The sequence below is a fragment of the Piliocolobus tephrosceles genome, chromosome 15 (genome assembly GCF_002776525.5).
Source record: "Piliocolobus tephrosceles isolate RC106 chromosome 15, ASM277652v3, whole genome shotgun sequence".
NCBI classification, from domain to species: domain Eukaryota; kingdom Metazoa; phylum Chordata; class Mammalia; order Primates; family Cercopithecidae; genus Piliocolobus; species Piliocolobus tephrosceles.
Genome location: NC_045448.1, coordinates 76,288,992 through 76,313,865, shown reverse-complemented (window position 1 = coordinate 76,313,865; position 24,874 = coordinate 76,288,992). Strand labels below are relative to the sequence as shown.

General features: G+C 38.7%; 1 protein-coding gene and 1 long non-coding RNA gene across 2 annotated transcripts in view; one reads left to right on the top strand and one right to left on the bottom strand.

Moving 5' to 3' along the window:
• Positions 1 to 3,256: 3,256 nt before the first annotated feature.
• MRPL19 (mitochondrial ribosomal protein L19) lies at positions 3,257 to 11,344 on the bottom strand. The gene is made up of 6 exons (XM_023187964.3): positions 11,208 to 11,344; positions 10,899 to 11,016; positions 6,482 to 6,600; positions 6,073 to 6,207; positions 4,060 to 4,241; positions 3,257 to 3,924 (listed from the first exon to the last, which is right to left on the bottom strand). The coding sequence occupies exons 1-6, from the start codon at positions 11,308 to 11,310 to the stop codon at positions 3,703 to 3,705; spliced, it is 879 nt and encodes a 292-aa protein (XP_023043732.2). The 5' UTR covers positions 11,311 to 11,344; the 3' UTR covers positions 3,257 to 3,702.
• The window catches only part of LOC111523399, a 33,960-nt gene continuing 20,017 nt past the window's right edge, over positions 10,932 to 24,874 (top strand). The window contains exons 1-2 of the long non-coding RNA XR_002725514.2: positions 10,932 to 11,037; positions 20,568 to 20,629. This is a non-coding gene — a long non-coding RNA (uncharacterized LOC111523399). The remainder of the gene's footprint in view (positions 11,038 to 20,567; positions 20,630 to 24,874) is intronic.

The window sequence follows — 24,874 nt, the reverse complement described above, 5'->3', positions numbered from 1 at the left end:
ATTGTGCCACTGTACTCCAGCCTGGGTGACAGAGTGAGACTCCACCTCAAAAAAAAAAAAAAAAAAATAGTCTGTGCAAACATTTTTTTTAGAAAAAAGAACTTTAACACATTATAAACAACCTTGACCTAAGAAACATATAGAACACTACAGTCAACAATAGCATGATACACATTTTGCTCAAGTGTACGAGGAACGTTCTCCAGGACAGACCATCTATTAGGCCACACACCAATTCTCAAACTTAAAAACATTAAAATCGTACTAAGTATCTTCTCTAATCACAATGGAATGAACTTGGAAATCAATAACAAAAAATAGTGGGAAATTCATAAACATGTAGAAATTAACACACTCAACCAGTGGATCAAAGAAGAAATCACAAGAGAAATAAAACATGACATTATCTAGCAATTCCACTCAAGATATATATCCAAGAGAACTTAGAAACAGGCAATCAAATATATACTTATGTAAATGTTTATTGCAGCATTACTCACAATAGCCAAAAGGTAGAAATATCCCAGTGTTCATCAGAAGATAAACAAAATGTGTATACATACAATGGAATATTAGTCATAAAAACAAAAGAAATTCTGATACATGCCACAACATGGATGAATCTTAAGGACTGCTTGAGGTCAGGAGCTCAAGACCAGCATGGGAAACATAGCAACACCACGTCTGCAAAAAACGAAATCAGACAGGTGCAGTGAACATGTGCCTGTAATCCTAGCTACTCAAGGAGGCTGAGGTGGGAGAACTGCTTGAGCCCAGGATTTTGAGGCTGCAATGAGCTATGATCACACCACTGCACTCGTACCTGAGTGACTGAATGAGACCTTGTCTCAAAGATAAAAAGAAGCAGGTGAGGTTACCTGGGGCTGGGAGAGATACAGGAATGAGGTTATTGCTTAACAGTTACAGAGTTTCAGTTTGGGGTGATGAGAAAATTTTGGAAATAGTAGTAATAATTTCACAACATTGTGAATGTAATTAATGCCACTGACTTGCAAATTTAAAATGTTTACAATGGCAAATTATGTTATGTATATCTTACCACAATAAAAAAAGCTTTAGATTATGCATGTTTAATTTTATTTCTGGGGGAAGATTTGCTTTACTTCTGGGGGAAAATTCAGAAGAATTTTAAAGATATTCCTACAGAGTAAAAAGCATGATTGTTTACATGTTTTTGAGCACCTGTATTTACAAGCTGATCATACACTGTACTTACAAGCTGATCATACATTTGCAGAGCTTTAGATCCTAAAATACACCCATCTACCATTCTACCAATATTCAAGTGTGTTTATCAAGACAGAAAAAGAACAGGTTTCAATAGCTATCTTCTAACAAGATAAAAAGAAGAAAAATATAAGATATAGGCTCTTGTTAACCTTTTATTTGGAGAGGTTCTTTTGAGAGGTTATCTCAGCAAATAATCTAAACAAGTAAAGGATAGGATATCTATTACCTGTTGACAGTAGTTAGATGACTATATAATCATAAGTGAAAAAGATCAAGGAAGTAGCTGAAAGCTGCTGTATGACAAACAGACCCCTAGACAATCTCCTTCCTGGACAGACCCCTCCAGGAAGGAGATTGGAAGCCTCTATTTCTAAAATAGAATATTTTCTATTCTAGGAAATCTGACAAAACAAAAATATTCATGTGGAGTAGGGGACTCCCAAAAAAGCCCATTCAGATAACCCTGAAGACAACCCCTTCCCACAATCCCAAGGCTTTGAAGCTTTTTAGTCCCTCATTCAACCATAAGAAGACAGCCAAAGATTACCAAATATCCTGGAAAAGCCTGAAATACAGACAAAAAATAAATAAATAAATATAGAAAGAAATTTGGAGGAAATAGACGTGCAAACAATTTTAAATGAAAAAAAAATACAAACACTATATTGAATACCCCTTATCTATGAGCAAATCCACAGATAAAGGCTTTTTGGTTATAAGAAAAGGAACTTTTACAAATCAAGAAGGGGTCTTTAAGATTTTAAAATACAATAGCAAGGAGTTGGAAGATTGTGCTAAAAGAGCTAAAAAACAAAGAGATTGGGGTCAAGGGAGGGAGGTAAGGAAACAGATACCCAGTGCTGGATATCCAACATCCAAAAAATAGTTTGGAGAACAAAGCCGCAGAGAATAAATCATCAACCAATGCTAAGTGTTTCCCAGAACTGACAGAAGTGAGTTACTACCTTGGAAGGGTTCACCCAAAACCCAATACAATGGATAAATATAGACCCACACCAAGGCACATCATCATGAAATTTATGAGAAACAGAAATCAAAATGGCATTGGATTTCTCAATACAATGATGGAAACAAAGAAAATGGAGCAACAATATTTTTAAAGTTCTGAAGGAAAATTACCTCCTACCTAAACGTATAAAGTATCAATCAAACATGAGACATGCAAGGTCTCAAAAATTTTACTTCCACTTAAACTTCCTCTAGAAGCTACCAAAGGATGTGCTCTAGTAAAACAAATTAGTACTCAATAAAATGGAAAATATGGAATCCAGAAAACAGCTGAGCACAGGAAAGAAGTTAGTCCCAAGATAGCTAGGAACTAGAGGGCAGATCTGAAGGTAATGATGGAATGAAGGTAATGGACAGGTTGAGAGTTGCCTTCAAGAATTAGGATAGTACTGTACTTTTTAACCTGAGCAAGTTTACCCAGGTGAGTATGGACCAAATTACATGCTTTTCTTAAGCATGTGTGATTATACCCCAGCTTTCCAATCCATGCTGCATGGATCAGCAACAACACTCATATCATATACCAAAGGTATTGTTTTGACCTAATCCTAAGATATAGACTTTGATTCATCATGCAGTGAGCATCAAAAAACAGTTTACTTCTTCCAACCACATTTCCACGACATCCAGTTACCCAGTATAATCCTGCCAGATACCCTGTAGTGAGCCTTCTGTTTAGCAGAACTCACTCATAACCTTAGCCATGAACTTGCAAAATTGGCCTTTGTAAACCCTCAGGGGGAGCTGAAGCCAGACTGTGACCCAAAGACTGAACGTTTCCCTTGAAGCCTTCATGCAATAATAGTAATACTGCCCCTTTATACTTGCTAACAGGTTTTTCAAAATTAAATATATTGTTGAAGAATATATGTTGGCAGTAAACTAAAAGAAATGCAAAGAAATGATTAAGAAGTCAAGATGATATTTACATGTAAAAAGGAGAGAGATACAATTGCAGATATACCAGAGTCTTCTGAGATCTTATTAAATGTTTTATTTCTTAACATTCTTAGATATTACTAAATATTCGATTTCTTAACCTGATAGTGGGTACATGAATGTTTATTATTCTGTAAATCATACATTATTGTGCTTATGAATTGTTTCACAATTTACAAAAAATCACCCCATCTATTCCCCTTGCTCAGGTTCCATGCTCATTAAAGAACATTCTGGTGATGCTCTGACTTCTATTGTAGCTTTACCTCCAATAAGCAAATGGACATCAGACCATTTGGCATGTGTAATTCTCTTTTTAGAGTAATAAACTGGTGTACAAGTTTTATTTTAGAAAAAAGTATTAAAACAATGAATGTTTAGTTCACTTAATTACTATGTCCTTATAAATGAAATTAAATTGGTCTCAAAATATATCCTCTTAGAGCCAATAATCTTCTGCAACTAACCAAATTCATTCCAGAATCAAGACCTTTTTGACGCTTCAATTTCCTTCCATATTGCAGCTTCAATTTTTGAAGTATCATATTCCCTCATCATATCAAATTCAAGCCACGGCTGACTCCACTTCTGAGCTTCTTTCATTTGCTCTTCAGTTAAACAAAGATCAAATCTGATTCCTTTAATATTAAAATTTGGACGTTCCCAGCGTTTAGACCAGGGCTTAGGCTTCATTTTCACTTTCAGCTAAGGAAGATTAAAAAAAAAAAAAAGGAATAATCAGGCTGATAGGCATAAGCAAAAATTCTTCTGAAGTTTTCATTAAGATGATTCTTTCTTATTTTCTACTTGAACTTCTGGTTTCGAATGTATAACCCATACCTCATTAATAGGAACTTCCTGGGTAGGCTCTTGTGCTACTGGCTTCATATTCACATCAAAAGTGCTATATTCAGGAAGGGCATCTCGTAAGTACAGCAAGCTATCATCCAGCCGTTTCTCTAATTTGACCACTTGAATCTCCTGGACCCGAGGATTATAAAGTTCAAAGCAAATCTCAACACCTAAATAGAAAATAAAATATATTCTTACAATCTAAGTCCACATTCCTATACATGTTTCATACTACAGTAAAAGCATTTCATAAAGGAATTAGCACAAAGTTTTGCATGTAGAAAATGTGCCGTGAATTTGAAATGTTTAAGATAAAGCTAAAATCCATTTAAATATAAAGTGAGAAAGTCTGAATTGGAATGATAGTCTAAAAAAGAAAAAATGGCTTCTAGAAATATGTTGAGTCACATATCTCTTAATTCTCATAGTAGAATTAAAGGGCTGGAGAGAACTAGTTTTGCTTTTGCCCTTTCACCTTTCACCATGTGAGGGCACAGTGCTTGGCCCTTCCAGAGCACACAGCAACAAGGCACCATCTTGAATGCAGGGAAGGAGGCCTCACCAAATACCAAACCTGCCAGCACCTTGAACTTAGATTTCCCAGCCTCCCGAACTGTGAGAAATAAATTTGTTCTTTCTAAATTACCCAGCCTGTAGCATTTTGTTATAACAGCACAAACAGAATAAGACACCAGAAATGTAAACCAGAGACTGCACAAATGCAAGCAGATAATGGTGACATGGATGAGGGTGACAGCAATGTAGAGGGAAGAACAGACAAAACCGTGATATATTTTTTGGAGATTGTGCCAAGAAAACTTGATTGACTGCATGTGTGAAAGTAAGTGGGTAGGCAGTGGTACCATTTATGGAAATAGAAAAGACTGTGAATGGAACACCCCGCAAGGGGAAATAAAGGGTTCTGCTTTAAACTTATGCTGGTAAGACATCCAAATAGAGTGTTGATCAGAGAGTTGCAAATGCAAATCTGGAACTTAAAAAGGGTCAGTCCTGGAGTTATAAATTTGGAAGTTATCATTATAAAGATGGTATACAAAGCCATTGGACAAGAAGGAAACATTAATGCAGGAAGTAGTGATGGGGAAGGTTGAGGCAGGTTACAACAGTCAGACATACTATAGAGAATGGCAAGAGGGAGCTAATCCTTTTTGAGTATTCTGTATCCAGTACTTCTAATTCAGTATCTCACAGTGGATTGGCTAGAACCATGTAGAGTAGAAACTATTACTATCTTAACGCTTAAAGAAAATCAAATGACTCACTCCTATGCTCATTTACTTCTATTACAAGGCCTCTCCAAGTATTTGACTTGATTTAAGGCACAAATCAATTATGTCCTGCTGAATTCCTACACGCACAGCCCACTAGGTCATTACAGACAGCAACTGCTTTCACATTTTCAATTTCTTTGAAAATAAGAATACTTTGTTGTTGGAACTTCATGAAGCATTCAACTTGATAAACTTAACTGTTCCTGCCATTTTAATTAATAATCTTGCTAGAGTTTTACTACTTGTTCCTCTGCCTATAAGGCATAGTATACAAACACAATTTTGCCTTTTTAAAATTCCTCCCAAGTCATATAAGACAGTGATATTCATTTTAGGAGCAAGTAATTCATGAAGACATTATATGTTTGTCTTAAAGTTTTACTCATGGGTTATTTGCTCCTAAAATGAATATCCCCATACTGCTTTATAGTGATTTATTCCCCCCTTTGATGTTGCCATGGTTTGCAAAGTCTACTTCTAATGACTGTTGCTCCAATAATATAAGAAGCCTTCAAGAGAAAGATGTCCATCAACCACATTTAATCATTAACATCAAATCTCAATCCATTCTAAAGCCACAGGCTCCACATCTTCCCTCAGAGTCCCCTTTTACTTTCAAATTTCAGATTTCTTATCCCAGGATGCAGAAACAAAAAGGAATCCTGAGATAACATTTTCTAGACAATGAAAATGATGAAATAAAACTTACCTTGTCCTTCGATAACATTCCTAAGGATAAAAGTAGCTCCAAGGCCTTTTCCTGATCTCTGGATGCAAATCCCCAGAAACTGGCTGATTTTTCCACTGGCATATGGGTCAGCTGTAGTAACACGAAGAATACTTCCTACAAATTCAAAAGAGAAGTGAACTTTTTTTCCAGCACATCCAGCTGAAAAGTAAACTTTATATAAGATGCAGAAATAAACAAATAGCATTTCTAGATAACTTCTTCTTAACTTCCTAAATCTTTTAATTTAGGAAGAAATACTTCATATGAGCATAACCCAGATATGTAAAAAAAAAAATCTTCTTTTGTTTTTTTAAGAAAACTAACCATCCAATCACTAAGAAACTAACCACTCAATCACTGATAATAAAAGCACACAGCTCTTACTGACCAACGTAGAACACCGGGATGTGGAGTACTTTTCTCCTTTCTAACATATCTTTTCTTTCTATTTGAAATTTCAGAGGATCTGTTCTTCCCCTTCGAGGAATGAATTCAGGACTCAAGAACCTGTGAAAAATACAAATAAATTAATTAATTAAAAGTAAACTTAAAAGGCTGCTAAAAGAAAAATTGTTGCTTTTCAAAGAAATTAAAAAATACGATATTGACCTGTTTTATTGTTCATTGTCTAAATAAAAGTCAATCTTATTTCTAAAATTGTTAATGCTCATGAAAATAGCTAACAATTCCTGAGTACTCACCTGGTATTTTGTTAAAAGCTTTGTGAAACATCTATTGCATAAATTAATCCTTCTAGCAACCATGTGGGTTTGGTGTCATCTCCTTTTTACAGAGCAAGAAACTGAAGCTTGAAAAAAGTAAATAACTAACCCATTGCTACATTAGCTATAAATCTGTCAAGTCAAGATTTAAATGTAGGTATGTTTGTCAGTCTCCAAAGCCTATGACCATTACTACAGGTCTCACACTGAGCTATACATGCTATAATAGATTATGTCAGAAAAGACATCAACATATAAATTACTAATTATAAACTGACTTTTAAAATGATCTTCCTGAAGATCATTTGGCCCTGGAGATGGTGCTGAAGGGCCTGCGGCATCTGCAGGCTTGTTTGCTGTGTCTGCTGGCCAAGACTACAGACCAGTTTGAGTATGATGATTGTGACGACTGTGACGCCTCTTGGTAGTCCTGGTGTCTCGTGGTTATCTTTCTGCCCTCCTGGCACAGCAGTATCCCTTGAAGAAATCCTGAGGCTTTGTAGTGCTCTTCGCTCCCTGACCATGTTTAATAATTCTTGCTTTTCCCCCTCCTCATCTGTTTTCTGCTGTTTACTGCTCTTCCTGTACCTTAGGCCAGTCTCGCATCCTTGCATTTCACGTTCTCCTAATTGGAGATCCTTGGGCCTTAGGTGACTGCTGGGTCCTAGTCTGCCTTGTTTGTGCCTCTGTAGGAGGTAAGTCCTTGCTTTTCTCCTCTGGCCTAGTAGGGGACTTTGGGTAATGTCCCATTTTTGGCCAAGGTGAGGTATTTGTTTTAGAATGAAAAATTCACTATAAATTCTCATTTACTTAAATTTCCACAGAAATCCTGTTAGTGTCCCCATTTTGATTTCCCTAAGTTGCTGGTTCTCCCTCTGTAAAAAGAGAATGATTAGACCCTGCCTGTTTACCTCAGGACTGTTGTGATTGTAGAAATGAAGTTATGTGAAAATTGTGTAAATTTTATAAAGGTGAAATCCTTTCGCTTAAAAAATAATAATCTTCCTTTTTTTCTTCTTTAACTGATTTTAAGCTCATTATGAAATATTTAATCTACATAAAAAGTATAAATGACAGTACAATGAATATTCATGTCTCTACCAACCACCTCAAGAAATAAATTATCAATATTGTGGAAGCCCCAGCGTATCCCTTCCTACTCTGTAGAGTTCATTACTATCCTAAATTTGGTGATTATTCCCGTGAATTTCTTCCTCTTCCTCAATTTCCTACTTTGAAAATTTTAAAGCCTACCAAAAAATTAATAATACAATGAACAACTGTAGATCTTTCATCTACTTTTACTAACTGCTAAAATTCTGCTGTATTTGCTTTACATATACATATCATTTTTTTCTGAACCATTTGAAAATGTCAGCCAGGTGTGGTGGTTTACATCTGTTATCCCAACACTTGAGAGGCCGAGAAGGGTAGATCATTTGAGCCCAGGAGTTCCAGACCAGGCTAGGCAACATAGTGAGACCTCATTCTCCAACAAAAAAATGTTAAAAATAGCCAGGCGTGGTGGCAGGCACCTGTAGTCCCAGCCACTTGGGGGAATGAGTAGGGAGGGGCCTAGGAGTGGGAGGCTGCAGAGCCAAGATCATGCCACTGCACTCCAGCCTGGGTGACAAAAGCAAGGCTCTGTCTCAAAAAACTGGAAGAGCAAGGCATTTCATTCCTCAATAATTTAGAAGGCTTATGCTAAGAATAAGGACTTGCTCCTATATTATCATGATACCCTTATGACACCTATAAAAGTTAGCATTAATTTGATAACATAATCTAATACAGAGGTATCCAATCTTCTGGCTTCCCTGGGACACACCGGAAGAATTATCTTGAGCCACACATAAAAGACACTAACAACAGCTGGTAAGCTCAAAAAAAAAAAAAGTCAAAAAAATCTCATAATGTTTTAAGAAAGTTTATAAATTTGTGTTGGGCCACATTTAAAGCTGTCCTGGGCTGCGGGTTGGACATGCGTGGTCTAATATAGGGTTCATACTCAAATGTATGTCAATATCCTGGGAAGGTATTTTACATCTATTTGTTGCCCAATTCAAAATACAATCAAGCTTCACACATCATATTTGGTCATTAGTCTCTCAAACTAAGACTTTTCCCCATCTTTGTAGTTTTATAACATTAACTTTTTTGAACAGTCAAGGCCTACTATCTTATCCCTGGATTCTGGATTGTTTCCACATACCTAGACTAAGGTTAAATAATTTTAGTAAGAATATCACAGAGATGATGCTGTGAATAACTTATTCTGTCACATCAGGAGACACATAATATCAGCTGGTACCACTACTGGTAAAGTCATGTTTGACTGGCGAAGTTTCAGAAGGTCCCCCTTAAATTTCTTTTTACTTTACATATGCAGTATATGTCTGGGCAACATATACTATTGTTTAGTATAGTTTTGTTTTTGTTTTTTCTGAGACGGAGTCTTGCTCTGTCAACCAGGCTGGAGTGCAGTGGCACCATCTCAGCTCACTGCAACCTCCGCATCCTGGGTTAAAGCAGTTCTCCTGCCTCAGCCTCCTGAGTAGCTGGGATTATAGGCGCATGCCACCACGTCTGGCTTTTTTTTTTTTTTTGTATTTTTAGTAGAGACGGGGGTTTCACCGTGTGGGCCAGGCTGGTCTCGAACACCTGACTTCGTGATCCACCCTCCTCGACCTCCCAAAGTGCTGGGATTACAGGTGTGAGCCACTGCGCCTGGCCTATAGTTTTAAACTTCATAAAGATAGCATCCTACTACATTAATGATTCTAAAGGTTTTTTCCCACACATATTTGTGAAAATCATCCATGTTTAAAAGTCAGTTCTAGTTCATTCACTTTTCACTGCTGTACAATATTCTGTCATATGAATGCATTTGCCTATTCACCTACTGTTGGTTATCTATTCTGCCTCTAAATTTTTGTTACAAAAAATACTTACATTCATTCTTGTACTTGTCTCCTTGTACATACATGTAAGAGTTTAGGTTGTGTGCTTTCTGAGTGAGAAGGTATACACAACTTAAACTTACTAAATTCTGTCAAATTGTTCTCCAGAACATATCATTTACATTCCTGTTTAAGTGAATTCTATTAAATGCCACTCTTTAAGAGATATTCCATTAATACCTTCAAAAAAAAAAGTTTTATAAGGAAATATTTTCTGAATCTCTAGGTTCTCTAACTCCAAGTTTACTTCTATTTAAATCAGTGGAATATTTTAAATGTTTAAAAAAATAAAAAATAAAAGGCCAGGCGTGGTGCCTGTAGTTCCAGCTACTCAGGAGGCTGAGGCGGGAGGATCACTTGAGTCCAGGAGTTTTGAGGCTGCAGTGAGCTAAGATCACCACTGCACTCCAGGCTGGGTGACTGAACCAGACTCTATCTCAAAAATTTAGGAAACAAACAAACAAAAAAATCCCAGAGGTAATCCAATCAACAATCTACAGTCCTTTCAAGAAGCCTATAATCATAGCAGGTTTTTCCTCTGAAAATTGTTTTTTTAAAAAGGTTGTTACACAGCTCTCTTTTCAGATCTTAAGTCCTTTAAATTTACATGTACCTCCAAGATGACCATCATTCATTTTAGTTTTTATTCACACTGTTTTGATAAGTAAGTTTCAGACACACTTTAGCGGCAATTTTTACTGTGCCTTGTCTGCCAAAACTTCCAACCTAACCCACAGCAAATTTTTTAAGTTGGCCAATCTATTCCTATCCAGGGTTGGGGTCTTTTGGGAGAAAAGAACGGCTCTTGGACTTAAACAGGTATAAACAGGATGTACCTCAGAGAAAAACTCTGGTATAGGACATATACCACAGAAGAAAGAGCTTAAAATATGGGGAATCCTTACTTGAAGTTCTGACTCAATAAAAATGCAAAGAAGTTGAATGCTGGCTTGGGGAGAAGCGAGGAAGACAGAACACTGTGGTGCACGGGCTCATGAATCCTACACACCAGCTCGTGCAGGGGAAGGTGCAGCCCCCATCTTAGAGCCGGTACCTCGGACGCGAACGCGCTCACGAGCTCACCGACCCCAGTTGCCGGCCTGGCGCCAGGGTAGTGCCTCACCTGCGTTCCTGTTCCGCTGGGAGGCGCTTGTCCGTGATGACCGGCTTCGGCGGCGGCTGGAACGCTCCGGGCTCAGAAGGCCCAGTGCTGTGCTGCCGGACAGGCCCCGCGTGGACCCCTGCGGGAGCGGACGACGAAGGTCAGGACTCTAGTGCCACCCCTGAGATCCCGCAGAGCCCCGCAATCTCCCCCAACCCGGTGTCCCACGGAGGACCAACTCTGGGGTTGCCTCTCATCTCCAGGGTTGCCTCCCCCATCCTGACCCTGGGCCCCTAATGCGCCCCAGCTCGCAAGCCCAGCTCCTCTTACTGCAGGCGAAAGAGGCCGGCGCGGGGAACAGAGTCCTGGCGGCTTGGAAACTCCGACCTAGGCCCATTGCAGCCCCGTGCCCCGCTGCAATGCAGGACGCCATGCCAGCTAGCTTACGTCAAGACTACAACTCCCAGTAATCAGCGCGACGAGATAGTAGCTGCCTGCCACTAGATGGCGGCTGCTATGGGACAAAATAGATAAGTCTCTCCTCCTGCTCCTTTCCTGATGTCTTAGGAAAAGAGCAAATTTCTCTAGTTCCCCATAATGAGCCAAGTTACACCCCTCCACAGGGGTGTTCTCCCGGCCTAGAAAGCTCTTTCCTACCTCTCTGAATCAACTGTATCTTCTCAGGCAAGCTCTCGCTATGTGAAAATCCCGTTGTAGGCCTTCATTCCCACTAGGTGCCTTCGATTGGCAGCTCTGATCTTATTTGCAATTCTTTCTTTCTTGCGTAATTATTAGATTAGTATTTAAATCTGCTATTATACTAATGAGGCAAGGGAAGGGAGAAAGTCTTCTTTTTTCTCACTGTTTTATCCCAGCACCTAGAACCTACCTGGGCCCTCACTAACTCTTTTTGTTTTGTTTTGTTTTGTTTTGTTTTTCTGAGACAAGGTCTTCTTCTTTTGCCCAGGCTGGAGTGCAGTGGCGCGATTATGGCTCTGCAGCCTGCAACTCCTGAGCTCAGGCGGTCCTCTCACCTTAGCCTCCAGAGTAGCCGAGACTACAGTCTTGCACCATCACGCCCAGCTGATTTTACGAATTCTTTGTTGAATGCACAGAAAGGAGAATAGAGCAGTTCCTGACAGAACTGCTGGCCCGTAGTCCTTGAGACTACAGAAAGCCTAAACCCTTTGAGGAACCCAAATGAATTTGGGCTGGGCAACAGTGGGTATGGATAGGTGGGAGAAGTAAAGCTGAAAAGTCTTGTTAAGAAATTTGGAAAATGACTGGGCATGGCCAGGTATGCCTGTAACCCCAGCACTTTGGGAAAACGAGGCAGGAGGATCCCTTGAGTCCATGAGTTGGAAACCAGCCTGGGCAACATAGTGAGAACTTATCTCTAAGAAACAAACGTCAAGGCACGGTCCTGTAAACAAACGTTACAGGCACGGTCGTTCACGCCTTTAACCCCAGCATTTTGGGAGGCCAAGGTGGGCAGATCGCCTGAGGTCAGGAGTTTGAGACTAGCCTGGCCAACATGGTGAAACACCGTTTCTACTAAAAATAAAAAAAAATGTATCCTAGTTTGGTGTCAGGCTCCTGTAATCCCAGCTACTTGGGAGACTAAGGCAGGAGAATCTCTTGAACCCAGGAGGCAGAGGTTGCAGTGAGCTGAGATTGTGCCATTGTACTCCAGCCTGGGCAACAAGAGCAAAACTCTGTCTCAAAAAAAAAAAAAGAAAAAGAGAAAAAAAAAAAAAAGGAAAGAAAAGAAAGAGAAACAAGCACAAAAAAAGAAATTTGGAATTTGTTATCTCAGCAATGGTGGCACAGTATAAGGATTGAACACTTAGAGTAATGTGATTATTTAACTACATATTAGTCATTCCAGTTGTATTAATGTCCCAAAGCTACCTCAAATTCAGCATATCCATACTGAGTTCATCTTGTTCACCTCCAGACTTCCTTCCCAGTACTGGCTATCTCAGGGAATGACTTCAGCATCCACTCTCTTGCCTAAGCCAAAAATCTCAGTGCCATCCTTGATTCTTCCCTATCTCCCCCTGGATGAAGTTCCAAAAAGTATGCCTGGCACCATCAAATATTTCAGGAATCCATGTACCTTCTCATCCTTCCATCCCTGTTACCAATCTAGGTCACCATTTTTTCCCCTCAGGATCCCTGGAGATCCCTGCAACAGCCTTCTCATTAGTCTTCCTTCCTGTAGTTACCTCCAGTCCTTGACACAGCAACCAAAAAAGATGGCACAGAAATGCATACCCTGTTCTTGGGTTTCCCCAGTTTAAAGCCTTACTGTTTACTTTTGACAGATATCAAATGCTCAAAAAAGCAACCAACCTCTGCAGTTTGGCCTCCATACTCCAACTTGGCATCATGAGAAACAAGAGCTGTTACACCAGCCTGAGGAACAGGGCCATGTTTTGAGCACAGAACTCAAGGTGCTGTGAAGAAAGACAGGGCCTTGTATTTTAACTCTAGCTTTTTTTATTAGAACAAGAATTTATTCTATAAATGACAAGGAATCACACAACCAAAATTTCAGATGAGCAATATTTTGGCTCTTCTACCTACCCAAAAAAGTAGACTTCAAGCTGTTAAGAGTAAAAGGGAGGAGAGGCAAAGATAATCATGACTGGCAGTGGTGAAGATTTTTCTGTATTAACCATGCCCAGAACACTTGGCCTTCACTCTTGCTAGGATTGGTGCTATGGGCAGGGGCAGAAAAATAAAAGACAGACCTTCACAGGAGGATGGCAGAATTTACTAGACATTGCCAAGCCATGCCTGCTGCCCTCCCCGCTTCTACAGTTGAAGGAATAGTTGTGTAGAGTTTTACAAAACTGGAAGAATTAGCCTAAAGAATCTTATTTAATTTTCTCCTATATTCTTGCTCACCCAACATCCATCAGGCCATTTTGACCTTATCTTAATGTGGAGAACAAGCTGGAGTTTAAATTATTCCACCAAACAACTTCATAGAGCAAAATCAAAGAGCACAGAGCTGGCTCAACCATTTTGTGAGCTGATTACAGGAATAGTTAATTATTTACTTCTGTGTTTTACACCCATGGAAAGGAGATCATGCACATCATTATATAATGTTCAGCCAAGGGAAGAAAGTATTCCAGGCAAACTGGCTGCTTCAGGTTATTGTGACATCAGGATCCTTGTCTGTTTTGCTCATTATTACATCCTCTAGTAGAATATCTGGCACCCAATGAATATTTCTAAGTAAAATTAGGTAGATCACTCTGATTGTACTTTAGAAAACGGGTGAGAAGCAGGAAATTATTGGAATATTCCAAAAGAGAGATGGTGCTAACCTGGAACAGAAGGAAAAAAAACGGTTCTTAAAGTCATCTTAAAATCATCCCTAATAAGAGCCTTGACTAGCAACATCAGCACAACCAGGGAACATGTTAAAAATACAAATTCTCAGGCCCTACCCCCAGACTTACTGAATTTAAAACTTTGGCCACAGAATCCAGTGATGTGTGCTTTAACAGATCCTCCAGGTGATTCTGATAGTTATTCCAATTTGGGAACAATTGAGGTAGAGGCAATAGAAATAGAAAGTGTTATTTGTTTTTCTATATCTCCATCTATTTGTGAGGTAGAGTCAGTAAAAAAAATTTTCTGTAATGTGCTAGCCGTGAGTCTTTGAGAGAGGTTCCCATCTCTGCCTTTGCTTCTTCATGGGTAATAGGATAGAGGTATACCTACCTCATTGGGTTGGTATAAGGATTAAATTGAGATAATGCATAAAGTTTGGGGATACATGTATAGATCATAATAAGTTCTTTTTTTCCAACTTCATTGAGACATGATTGAAGATAAAATTTGTATATATTTAAGGTGTACATCGTGATTTGATATATGTATGCAATGTGAAATGATTACCACAGTTGAGCTAATTAACATATCCTTCACCTAATTGGAAAAAAAAAAAAAAAGCTTTTTGTAAAACTTACTTTAAAGATGCCAGCAAGAGAAAACTATAATCTGATTCATGTATTAGCACTTCCAAAAAAAGAATCTCCTATACCTAGAAAACCCTAAAGATGCTACCAAAAGACCTGATAAATAACTTCAATAAAGTTTCAGGATCCAAAATTAATATGCAAAAATCTGTAGTATGTCTATACACCAACAATATTCAAGCTGAGAACCAAATCAAGAATGCAGTCCCATTTGCAATAGCCACCAAAAACATAAAATACCTGGGAATACATCTAACCAAGGAGATGAAATCTCTACAACAAGAACTACAAAACACTGCTGAAATAAATTATAGATAACACAAACAAATGGAAAAACATTCCATGCTCATGGATTGGAAGAATCAATGTCACTAAAATGTCCGTACTGCCCAAAGTAATTTACATATTCAGTGACATTACTATTAAATTACTGTCAGGAGAAAAAAACAATTCTAAAATTCATATGGAAACAAGAAAGAGTCCAAATAGCCAAAGCAATCCTGAGCAAAAAGAGTAAAGCAGGAGGAATGACATGATCTGACTTTACATTGTACTACAAGGCTACAGTCTTCAAAACAGTATGGTACTGTTACAAAAAGCAACAAATAGACCAATGGAACACAATAGAGAATCAACAAATAAAGCCACATACCTACAACCAACTAATCTTCAACAGAGTCTACAAAAATTAGCAGTGGGGAGATGACATCCTATTCAATAAATTGTGCTGGGAAAACTGGCTGACTATATGCTGAAGAATGAAACTAGACTGCTACCTCTCACCACATAAAAAAATTAACTCCAAATGGGTTAAAAACTTACATGTATGACCTCAAACTACAAAAATCCTAGAATAAAGCCTAGGGTGTACTCTTCTGGACATTCGCCTAGACATAGAATTTATGATTAAGTCTAAAAAGCAAATGCATCAAAAAAAAAATTGACAATTGAGATCTAAATAAAGAGCTTCTGCATAGCAGAATAAACTGTCAACAGAGTAAACAGACATCTTACAGAATGGGAGAAAATATTTGTAAACTATGCATCTGAAAAATATTTAATTCATATTCAGAATCCATAAGAAATTTACATAATTGAACAAGAAAAAAAAAACCTTAAAAAGTGGGGAAAGGACATGAACAGACACGTCTCAAAAGAAGACCTATAAGCAGCCAACAAACATATAAAAAAAAAAGCTCAACATTACTAACCATCAGACAAATCAAAGCCAAATGAGAAACCATTTTTGCACCAGTCAGAATGTCCATTATTAAAATGTAAAAAATAACAGATGTTGACAAGACTGTGAAGAAAAGGAAACATTTACACAGTGTTGGTTAATAAATTAGTTAAGCCCCTGTGGAAAGTAGTCTGGAGATTTAAAATAACTAAAAATGGAATTACCATTTGACCCAGGAATTCCATTACTGGGTATATACCCTAAGGAAAATAAATCATTCTACCGTCAGGGCGCAGCGGCTCATGCCTGTAATCCCAGCACTTTGGGAGGTCGAGGCAGGTGGATCACGAGGTCAGGAGATCGAGACCATCCTGGCTAACACGGTGAAACCCCGTCTCTACTAAAAATACAAAAAATTAACCGGGCGTGGTGGCAGGCACCTGTAGTCCCAGCTACTTGGGAGGCTAAGGCAGGAGAATGGCGTGAACCTGGGAGGCAGAGCTTGCAGTGAGCCAAGATTGCACCACTGCACTCCAGCCTGGATGACAAAGTGAGACTCTATCTCTAAATGCATACATACATACATACATAAAAAAATAAAAATCATTCTACCAAAAAGCCATATGCACTTATATGTTCATTGCAGCATTCTTCACAATAGCAAAGACATGGAATCAAACCAGGTGCCCACCAATGGTGGATCGGATAAAGAAATGTACATATATGCCATGGAATACTACATAGCCATAAAAAGAATGAAATCATGTCCTTTTCAGGTACATAGATGCAACCAGGGGCCATTATTCTCGAATTAACACTGAAACAGAAAACCAAATACTGAATGTTATCACTTCTAAGAGGGAGCTAAATGGGTACTCAGGGACATAAAGATGGGAACAATAGACACTGAGTATTCCAAGAGTGGGGAGGGTGTGAGGGGGATAAGGGCTGAAAAAGTGTCTATTGGGTACTATGTTCACTATTTGGGTGATGGGATTAATAGAAGCCCAAACCTCAGCGTCACCCAATATATCCATGTAACAAACCCACACATCTAGCCACTGATTTTTTTAAATTTTTATTTTTTATGTTATTTTATTTTTGTGTGGGGAGACAGAGTATTGCTCTGTTGCCCAGGTTGGAGTGCAGTGGCACGATCTCGGCTCACTGCAGTCTCCACCTCCTGGGTTCAAATGATTCTTGTACCTCAGCCTCCCAAGTAGCTGGGATTACAGATGCACACCACTACACCTGGCTAATTCTTTCATTTTTAGTAGAGGCAAAGTTTCATCTTGTTCCCCAGGCTAGTCTTAAACTTCTAGGTTCAAGTGATTCACCTGTGCAGGCCTCCCAAAGTGTTGGGATTACACTTGTGAGCCACTGTGCCTTGCTAGCTGCTGAATGGAGGAGGAGGAGGAGGAGGAGGAGGAGGAGGAGGAGGAGGAAAGAAAGAGGAAAGAAGAAAAAAGAAGGAAGAAGAAGAAATCTCTCATTCCAAATAAGGGGGAGGGGGAGGAGGAGGGGTGGGGGAGGAAAAAAAGAAAGAAATCTCTCATTCCAAAGAAGGGAGGGAGGGAGTGAGGAAAGGAAGAAGGAGGAAGAGGAGAAGGAGGAGGAGGAGGAAAGAAAAAGTAGAAAAAGAAGATGGAAGAAGAAGAAATCTCTCATTCCAAAGAGGGGTTAGTCAAAATGGTAGTCTGGAAAACCAGTTACAACATGAAAAGTTAGCCAGTGCCCAGCCAGAAAAGGAAAGAGCCTTAGACAAGTAATTTGGGAAATTTCCAGGCCCACGGATGAGTCCATCCTGGGGCAGACATAAATGAAGGAAGTTGTAGACAACAGTTGTCAAGTTGTCTGATTCCATAGATGAAATAATCCCTAATAGGAGACTTAGCTTGTTGCCAATAAACACTTGAAACCTGTATTAAACTCCCTTTGTTCTGTGTTCATCAAGCAACCCCTTCCATGTTTGACATTAAATTTTGCCTTCAAGGAGAGAAAGTGGTGGTCACAAAGACATAAATGTTCTGGTATTCTGGTCAGCATATTATTTTTTGTTCACTTATAAGTTAATAAACTAGCATTTAGTTTTATCATATCAATTTCATAAATTTGGCTCATGTAAGTCTGCCCTAAGTGATGTATCTATTTCATGCTGTGCTGAAAATCAGGTTCTGGTCTTTCAAAATCAAAAGTCAGACCCAGGGCCATGACAGATTCTCCAAAGTCAATATTATCTGTGAAGCCTCGAAGTATATATTTTGCCTGAATGAAGGAACTTCATATTGCCTCATAAGCTCACCCCCACTACACATACACTCCTTTATTCACTATCTATAACTATTTAATAAATTGCTTCTAAATTTAGCAGCTTAAACAACAAACGTTTATTGTTGTATGGTTCTGTCGGTCAGAAACCCAGAAGTGGCTTAGTTGAGAGATTTTGACACCAGGTCTTTCACAATGCTGCAATCAAGAGGTTATAGTCAACTCAAGGCTCAACTAAGGGAAGATCTGCTTGGGGCTATAGTCAACTCAAGGCTCAACTAAGGGAAGATCTGCTTGCCAGCTCGTTCTGTGACTAGAAGCAGCCTTGCTGGCTGTTGGCTGGGGACATTGGTTCCTTGCTGTATGAACCTTTCCATAGGGCAGCTCGTAACAGGTACCTGGCTTCCCTCAGAGTGAGCCAGCAATGGAACAAGAAGGTGAACAAGACAGAAGTCACAGTCTTTTTGTTACCTAATCTCAGAAGCAACATGCCATCACTGTTACCGTGATTTTGTTCATTAGAAACAAGTCAGTAGGTCCGGCTCACACTCAAGTGAAATGGACCCCAAAGCCAGAAATACGAGGAGGTGGGGATTATTGGAGGCCATCTTACAAGCTGCCTGCCACAAAATCATTTTCATATTCAAATGTATGAAAGTATAATATTTTTTCTACAAGCTAGCCAATGTTTCATTGCAATGACTATTAAACAATAATCCATAACACTTCATATTTTTAAATTACATATGTAATACTAAAATATTCTTAGTATTTGTGAGCTAATTCTCTCCAGCCATCCTCAACTTAGTAAGAAATATTTATTTCCTTTTTTGCTTGGTGAATATCTTGAGCTGACTAGGATTTTTACACAGATTTGGACTTTAAGCCCTAGTCAGAAATGGATGTAGGCCTTGTTTGAAATACAGCCCATTCTTGTGGATAATTCATCACACACTGATGGCAAGTATAGGAGAGAGGGACGGTGGGGAAGACCATGATGGTGATGGAAGTAAAATGTGAGAAGAGACAATCTAGGATGGCAAGGGAAGGTAGAGCAGATCTTTCTCAAGCACTTTTTCATTTATTCATTTATTCATTTGGTCAGTCAGCCTTCTATTCTTATTTAACAAGTTTTTATTGTTCACCTACCATGTGCCAGGCACTGGGCTAGATCCTGGAGATACAAAGTTGATAATCCTAGTGTCTTCATAATAGGGTGCCATAGTGTAAAGGAAAGACTGTCAAACAATGACAACGTTACCTGCTAAATAGGGAGAGAGAGGCATAGAGCACAGTGGGACTATGGGGGTCAGGGGAGTGGGAGCTGGTGATGTAATCTGATGATCTGATCTGAGTTTAAAAGTATTGAATGGGACTGAGTTCTGCAGGGTTGTAACTAAGTAAATATCTAGCCTGGAAACACAGTCTGTTCCATTGCTTCACAGAGGAGCAAACCTGGAAAAAAGGAACAAGAAAAAATGTTACTGACACCGGAAGGACAAAGTAGGAATAAAAATTTTAAAAAACCAATTTAAAACAGTTACACATGTGTATGAGAATTTATGATGTGAGTAAACTGGCACTTGAAATCAATGTGGAGGCCAGGTGCGGTGGCCCACGCTTGTAATCCTAGAACTTTGGGAGGCTGAGGCCGTTGGGTCACTTGAGGCCAGGAGTTTAAGATCAGTCTGGTCAACATGGTGAAAATTCATCTCCACTAAAAATACAAAAATTGGCTGGGTGTGGTGGCACACACCTGTAATCCCAGAACTTTGGGAGGCTGAGGCACAGAATCGCTTGAATTGGGGAGGTAGAGGTTGCAGTGAGCTGAGACCATGCCACTGCACTCTACCCTGGGTGACAGAGCGAGACTCTGTCTCAAATAATAATAACAATAAATAAATTAAAATAAATGTGGAAAGGATGGAAAAACGATGTTCAGACAATTAGATATCTGGTGGAAAAAAGAAATATGAATTGATCCATACTTCACAATTTTGGAGAATCAGTATCTTATATTTCTATTTACTTGATATGCATAAAGAACTTCTGGAAGAATATCATATATGTAAGAATAATATCTTATATATATAAGATTTATATATATATCCCACAAATGAAAGAACTTACCTTCCCTAGGATAGTAAAAGGCTTAGAAGAAGAAGAAACAAGATTGGAGCTAGCACTTTCACTGTATGCATTTTTGTATTGTTTGACTATGAACCTTATAATTATCTATTCTAGAAATTCAATTTCGAAAAATGAAAACTTATGGATGGAATGAAGAAATAACTATGCAAGACATTGTAAGTAAAAATAAATTGTAATGCCTTCTTAAATAGAATGAAAAAACCCCAAAGCCATGAAGAGAGAGATTGGTAAGTTTGACCCCATTACCACTGAAATCTTCTAGATGAAAAACAGATATCATAAACAAATTTAAAACACTAGTGATTGCTGAGTGCAGTGGCTCATGCCTGTAAATCCCAGCACTTTGGGAGGCCAAGGTGGGTGGATCATATGAGATCAGGAGTTTGAGACCAGCCTGACCAACATGGCAAAACCTCGTTTCTATGAAAAATACAAAGATTAGCCGGGCACGGTGGCACATGCCTGTAGTCCCAGCTACTCACGAGGCTGAGTGAAGCAGGAGAATCACTTGAATCTGGGAGGCGGAGGTTTCAGTGAGCCAAGATCGCACCACTGCACTCCAGCCTGGATAACAAAGCAAGACCCTGTCTCAAAAAATAAATTAAATAAATACGTAAAACACCAGTGATCAACTTGGAAACATTTCTTTCAAATTGTAGAAGAGATAAACGATTAATATTCAGAAATTACACCATTGACTGGAAAAAATATTGAAAGGTTGACGATGTCAAGTGGAGGAAACATAAATTATAACATTTTAACCCAGCTGCTCTACATCTTATTCATAGTAGATATAAACTCACTGCAAGCTCTGAAATGTTCTAGTGGATGACAGTCATGCCAGAAGTGTTCATTCAATTGTTGAACAAAATCTTGGGGAAAAAAAAACCAGTGTTCATTATAATGGGAATGACTAACCCAAATGTAGCAATTCAATAATACAAAAAATTATGACAGAATTAATAATTAACTGGATCTATATATCATTTTTATGATAGTTATGGTGATATAAATTATGATAAAATCATAAATAACATATATTCTCAATTACACCTATAAATATAAGCAACCAAGGGCAAAATCACCCATTTCTGGGAATGATTAAACCCCTAGTCAAGACATGCACTAGGGCTTAACCTACAAATCTTGGTATTAAAATGCATTTAGAATGTTATTTCACAGTAGAAAGGCATTCCCTTTAGAGGTGCGGCCAAGGCCCACCCCACAGAGTCCTGCAGCTTCTATCTGTATAGAGGAGAGGGCTGAGTAATAGTTATCAATCATTGTTGTTTAGATGGAGTTTTTAGACTTCAAATATTTATTAATCACAAAGTTCTATTCCCAATGTCACATTTATTTGTACATCCTCTCCTATGAACTTATCCGGGGAAATATCAATTATGGCTCTTGATAATCACTTGCAATTGGCTCTTGGGGTAAACTTCATAAAATTTTACTTAATAAAGTCTACAATTCTTTCTTTCTTTTTTTTTCATTTTCTTTTTTTTTATGATTATACTTTAAGTTCTAGGGTACATGTGCATAACGTGCAGGTTTGTTACATATGTATACTTGTGCCATGTTGGTGTGCTGCACCCATCAACTCATCATTTACATCAGGTATAACTCCCAATGCAATCCCTCCCCCCACCACCTTCCCCATAATAGGCCCCAGTGTGTGTGATGTTCCCCTTCCCAAGTCCAAGTGACCTCATTGTTCAGTTCCCACCTATGAGTGAGAACATGCGGTGTTTGGTTTTCTGTTCTTGCGATAGTTTGCTGAGAATGATGGTTTCCAGCTGCATCCATGTCCCTACAAAGGACACAAACTCATCCTTTTTTATGGCTGCATAGTATTCCATGGTGTAAATGTGCCACATTTTCTTAATCCAGTCTGTCACTGATGGACATTTGGGTTGATTCCAAGTCTTTGCTATTGTGAATAGTGCTGCAGTGAACATACGTGTGCATGTGTCTTTATAGCAGCATGATTTATAAACCTTTGGGTATATACCCAGTAATGGGATGGCTGGGTCATGTGGTACTTCTAGTTGTAGATCCTTGAGGAATCGGCATACTGGTTTCGATAATGGTTGAACTAGTTTACAGTCCCACCAACAGTGTAGAAGTTTTCCTATTTCTGCACATCCTCTCCAGCACCTGTTGTTTCCTGACTTTTTAGTGATTGCCATTCTAATTGGTGTGAGATGGTATCTCATTGTGGTTTTGATTTGCATTTCTCTGATGGCCAGGGATGACGAGCATTTTTTCATGTGCCTGTTGGCTGCATAAATGTCTTCTTTTGAGAAATGTCTGTTCATATCCCTTGCCCACTTTTTGATGGGGTTCTTTGTTTTTTTTCTTGTAAATTTGTTAGAGTTCCTTGTAGGTTCTGGATATTAGCCCTTTGTCAGATGAGTAGATTGCAAAAATTTTCTCCCATTCTGTAGGTTGCTTGTTCACTCTGACGGTAGTTTCTTTTGCTGTGCAGAAGCTCTTTAGTTTAATTAGATCCCATTTGTCAATTTTGGCTTTTGTTGCCGTTGCTTTTGGTGTTTTAGACGTGAAGTCCTTGCCCATGCCTATGTCTTGAATGATATTATCTAGGTTTTCTTCTAGGGTTTTTATGGTTTTAAGTCTAACATTTAAGTCTCTAATCCATCTTGAATTAATTTTCATATAAGGAGTAAGGAAAGGATCCAGTTTCAGCTTTCTACTTACGGCTAGCCAATTTTCCCAGCACCATTTATTAAATAGGGAATCCTTTCCCCATTTCTTGTTTTTCTCAGGTTTGTCAAAGATCAGATGGCTGTAGATGTGTGGTATTATTTCTGAGGGCTCTGTTCTGTTCCATTGGTCTATATCTCTGTTTTAGTACCAGTACCATGCTGTTTTGGTTACTGTAGCCTTGTAGTATAGTTTGTAGTCAGGTAGTGTGATGCCTCCAGCTTTGTTCTTTTGACTTAGGATTGTCTTGGCAATGCAGGGTCTTTTTTGGTTCCATATGAGCTTTAAAGCAGTTTTTTTCCAATTCTGTGAAGAAAGTCATTGGTAGCTTGATGGGGATGGCATTGAATCTATAAATTACCTTGGGCAGTATGGCCATTTTCACAATATTGATTCTTCTTATCCATGAGTATGGTATGTTCTTCCATTTGTTTGTGTCCTCTTTTATTTCACTGAGCAGTGGTTTGTAGTTCTCCTTGAAGAGGTCCTTTACATCCCTTGTAAGTTGGATTCCTAGGTATTTTATTCTCTTTGAAGCAATTGTGAATGGAAGTTCATTCATGATTTGGCTCTCTGTTTGTCTGTTACTGGTGTATAAGAATGCTTGTGATTTTTGCACATTAATTTTGTATCCTGAGACTTTGCTGAAGTTGCTTATCAGCTTAAGGAGATTTTGGGCTGAGATGATGGGGTTTTCTAAATATACAATCATATCATCTGCAAACAGGGACAATTTGACTTCTTTTCCTAACTGAATACCCTTTATTTCTTTCTCTTGCCTGATCACCCTAGCCAGAACTTCCAACACTATGTTGAATAGGAGTGGTGAGAGAGGGCATCCGTGTCTTGTGCCAGTTTTCAAAGGGAATGCTTCCAGTTTTTGCCCATTCAGTATGATATTGGCTATGGGTTTGTCTTAAATAGCTCTTATTATTATGAGATATGTTCCATCAATACCGAATTTATTGAGAGTTTTTAGCATGAAGGCCTGTTGAATTTTGTCAAAGGCCTTTTCTGCATCTATTGAGATAATCATGTGGTTTTTGTCTTTGGTTCTGTTTATATGCTGGATTACGTTTATTGATTTGCATATGTTGAACCAGCCTTGCATCCCAGGGATGAAGCCCACTTGATATGGTGGATAAGCTTTTTGATGTGCTGCTGGATTTGGTTTGCCAGTATTTTATTGAGTATTTTATTGAGGATCGATGTTCATCAGGGATATTGGTCTAAAATTCTCTTTTTTTATTGTGTCTCTGCCACGCTTTGGTATCAGGATGATGTTGGCCTCCTAAAATGAGTTAGGGAGGATTCCCTCTTTTTCTATTGATTGGAGTAGTTTCAGAAGGAATGGTACCAGCTCCTCCTTGTACCTCTGGTAGAGTTCGCTGTGAATCCATCTGGTCCTTGACTTCTTTTGGTTGGTAGACTATTAATTATGCCTCAATTTCAGAGGCTGCTGTTGGTTTATTCAGGGATTCAAATTCTTCCTGGTTTAGTCTTGGGAGAGTGTAAGTGTCCAGGAAATTATCCATTTCTTCTAGATTTTCTAGTTTATTTGAGTAGAGGTGTTTATAGTGTTCTCTGATGGTAGTTTGTATTTCTGTGGGATCGGTGGTGATATCCCCTGTATCATTTTTTATTGCGTCTATTTGATTCTTCTCTCTTTTCTT

Bases quoted from the DNA above. Each gene is read 5' to 3' on its own strand.
- MRPL19 (XM_023187964.3), bottom strand. From the start codon at position 11,310: ATGGCGTCCTGCATTGCAGCGGGGCACGGGGCTGCAATGGGCCTAGGT. The intron at 11,017-11,207 runs GTAAGAGGAGCT...CCGCTCCCGCAG, and splicing joins GCCGGCCTCTTTCGCCTGCA to GGGTCCACGCGGGGCCTGTC. The intron at 6,601-10,898 runs GTGAGGCACTAC...TATTTTTCACAG, and splicing joins CCAGCGGAACAGGAACGCAG to GTTCTTGAGTCCTGAATTCA.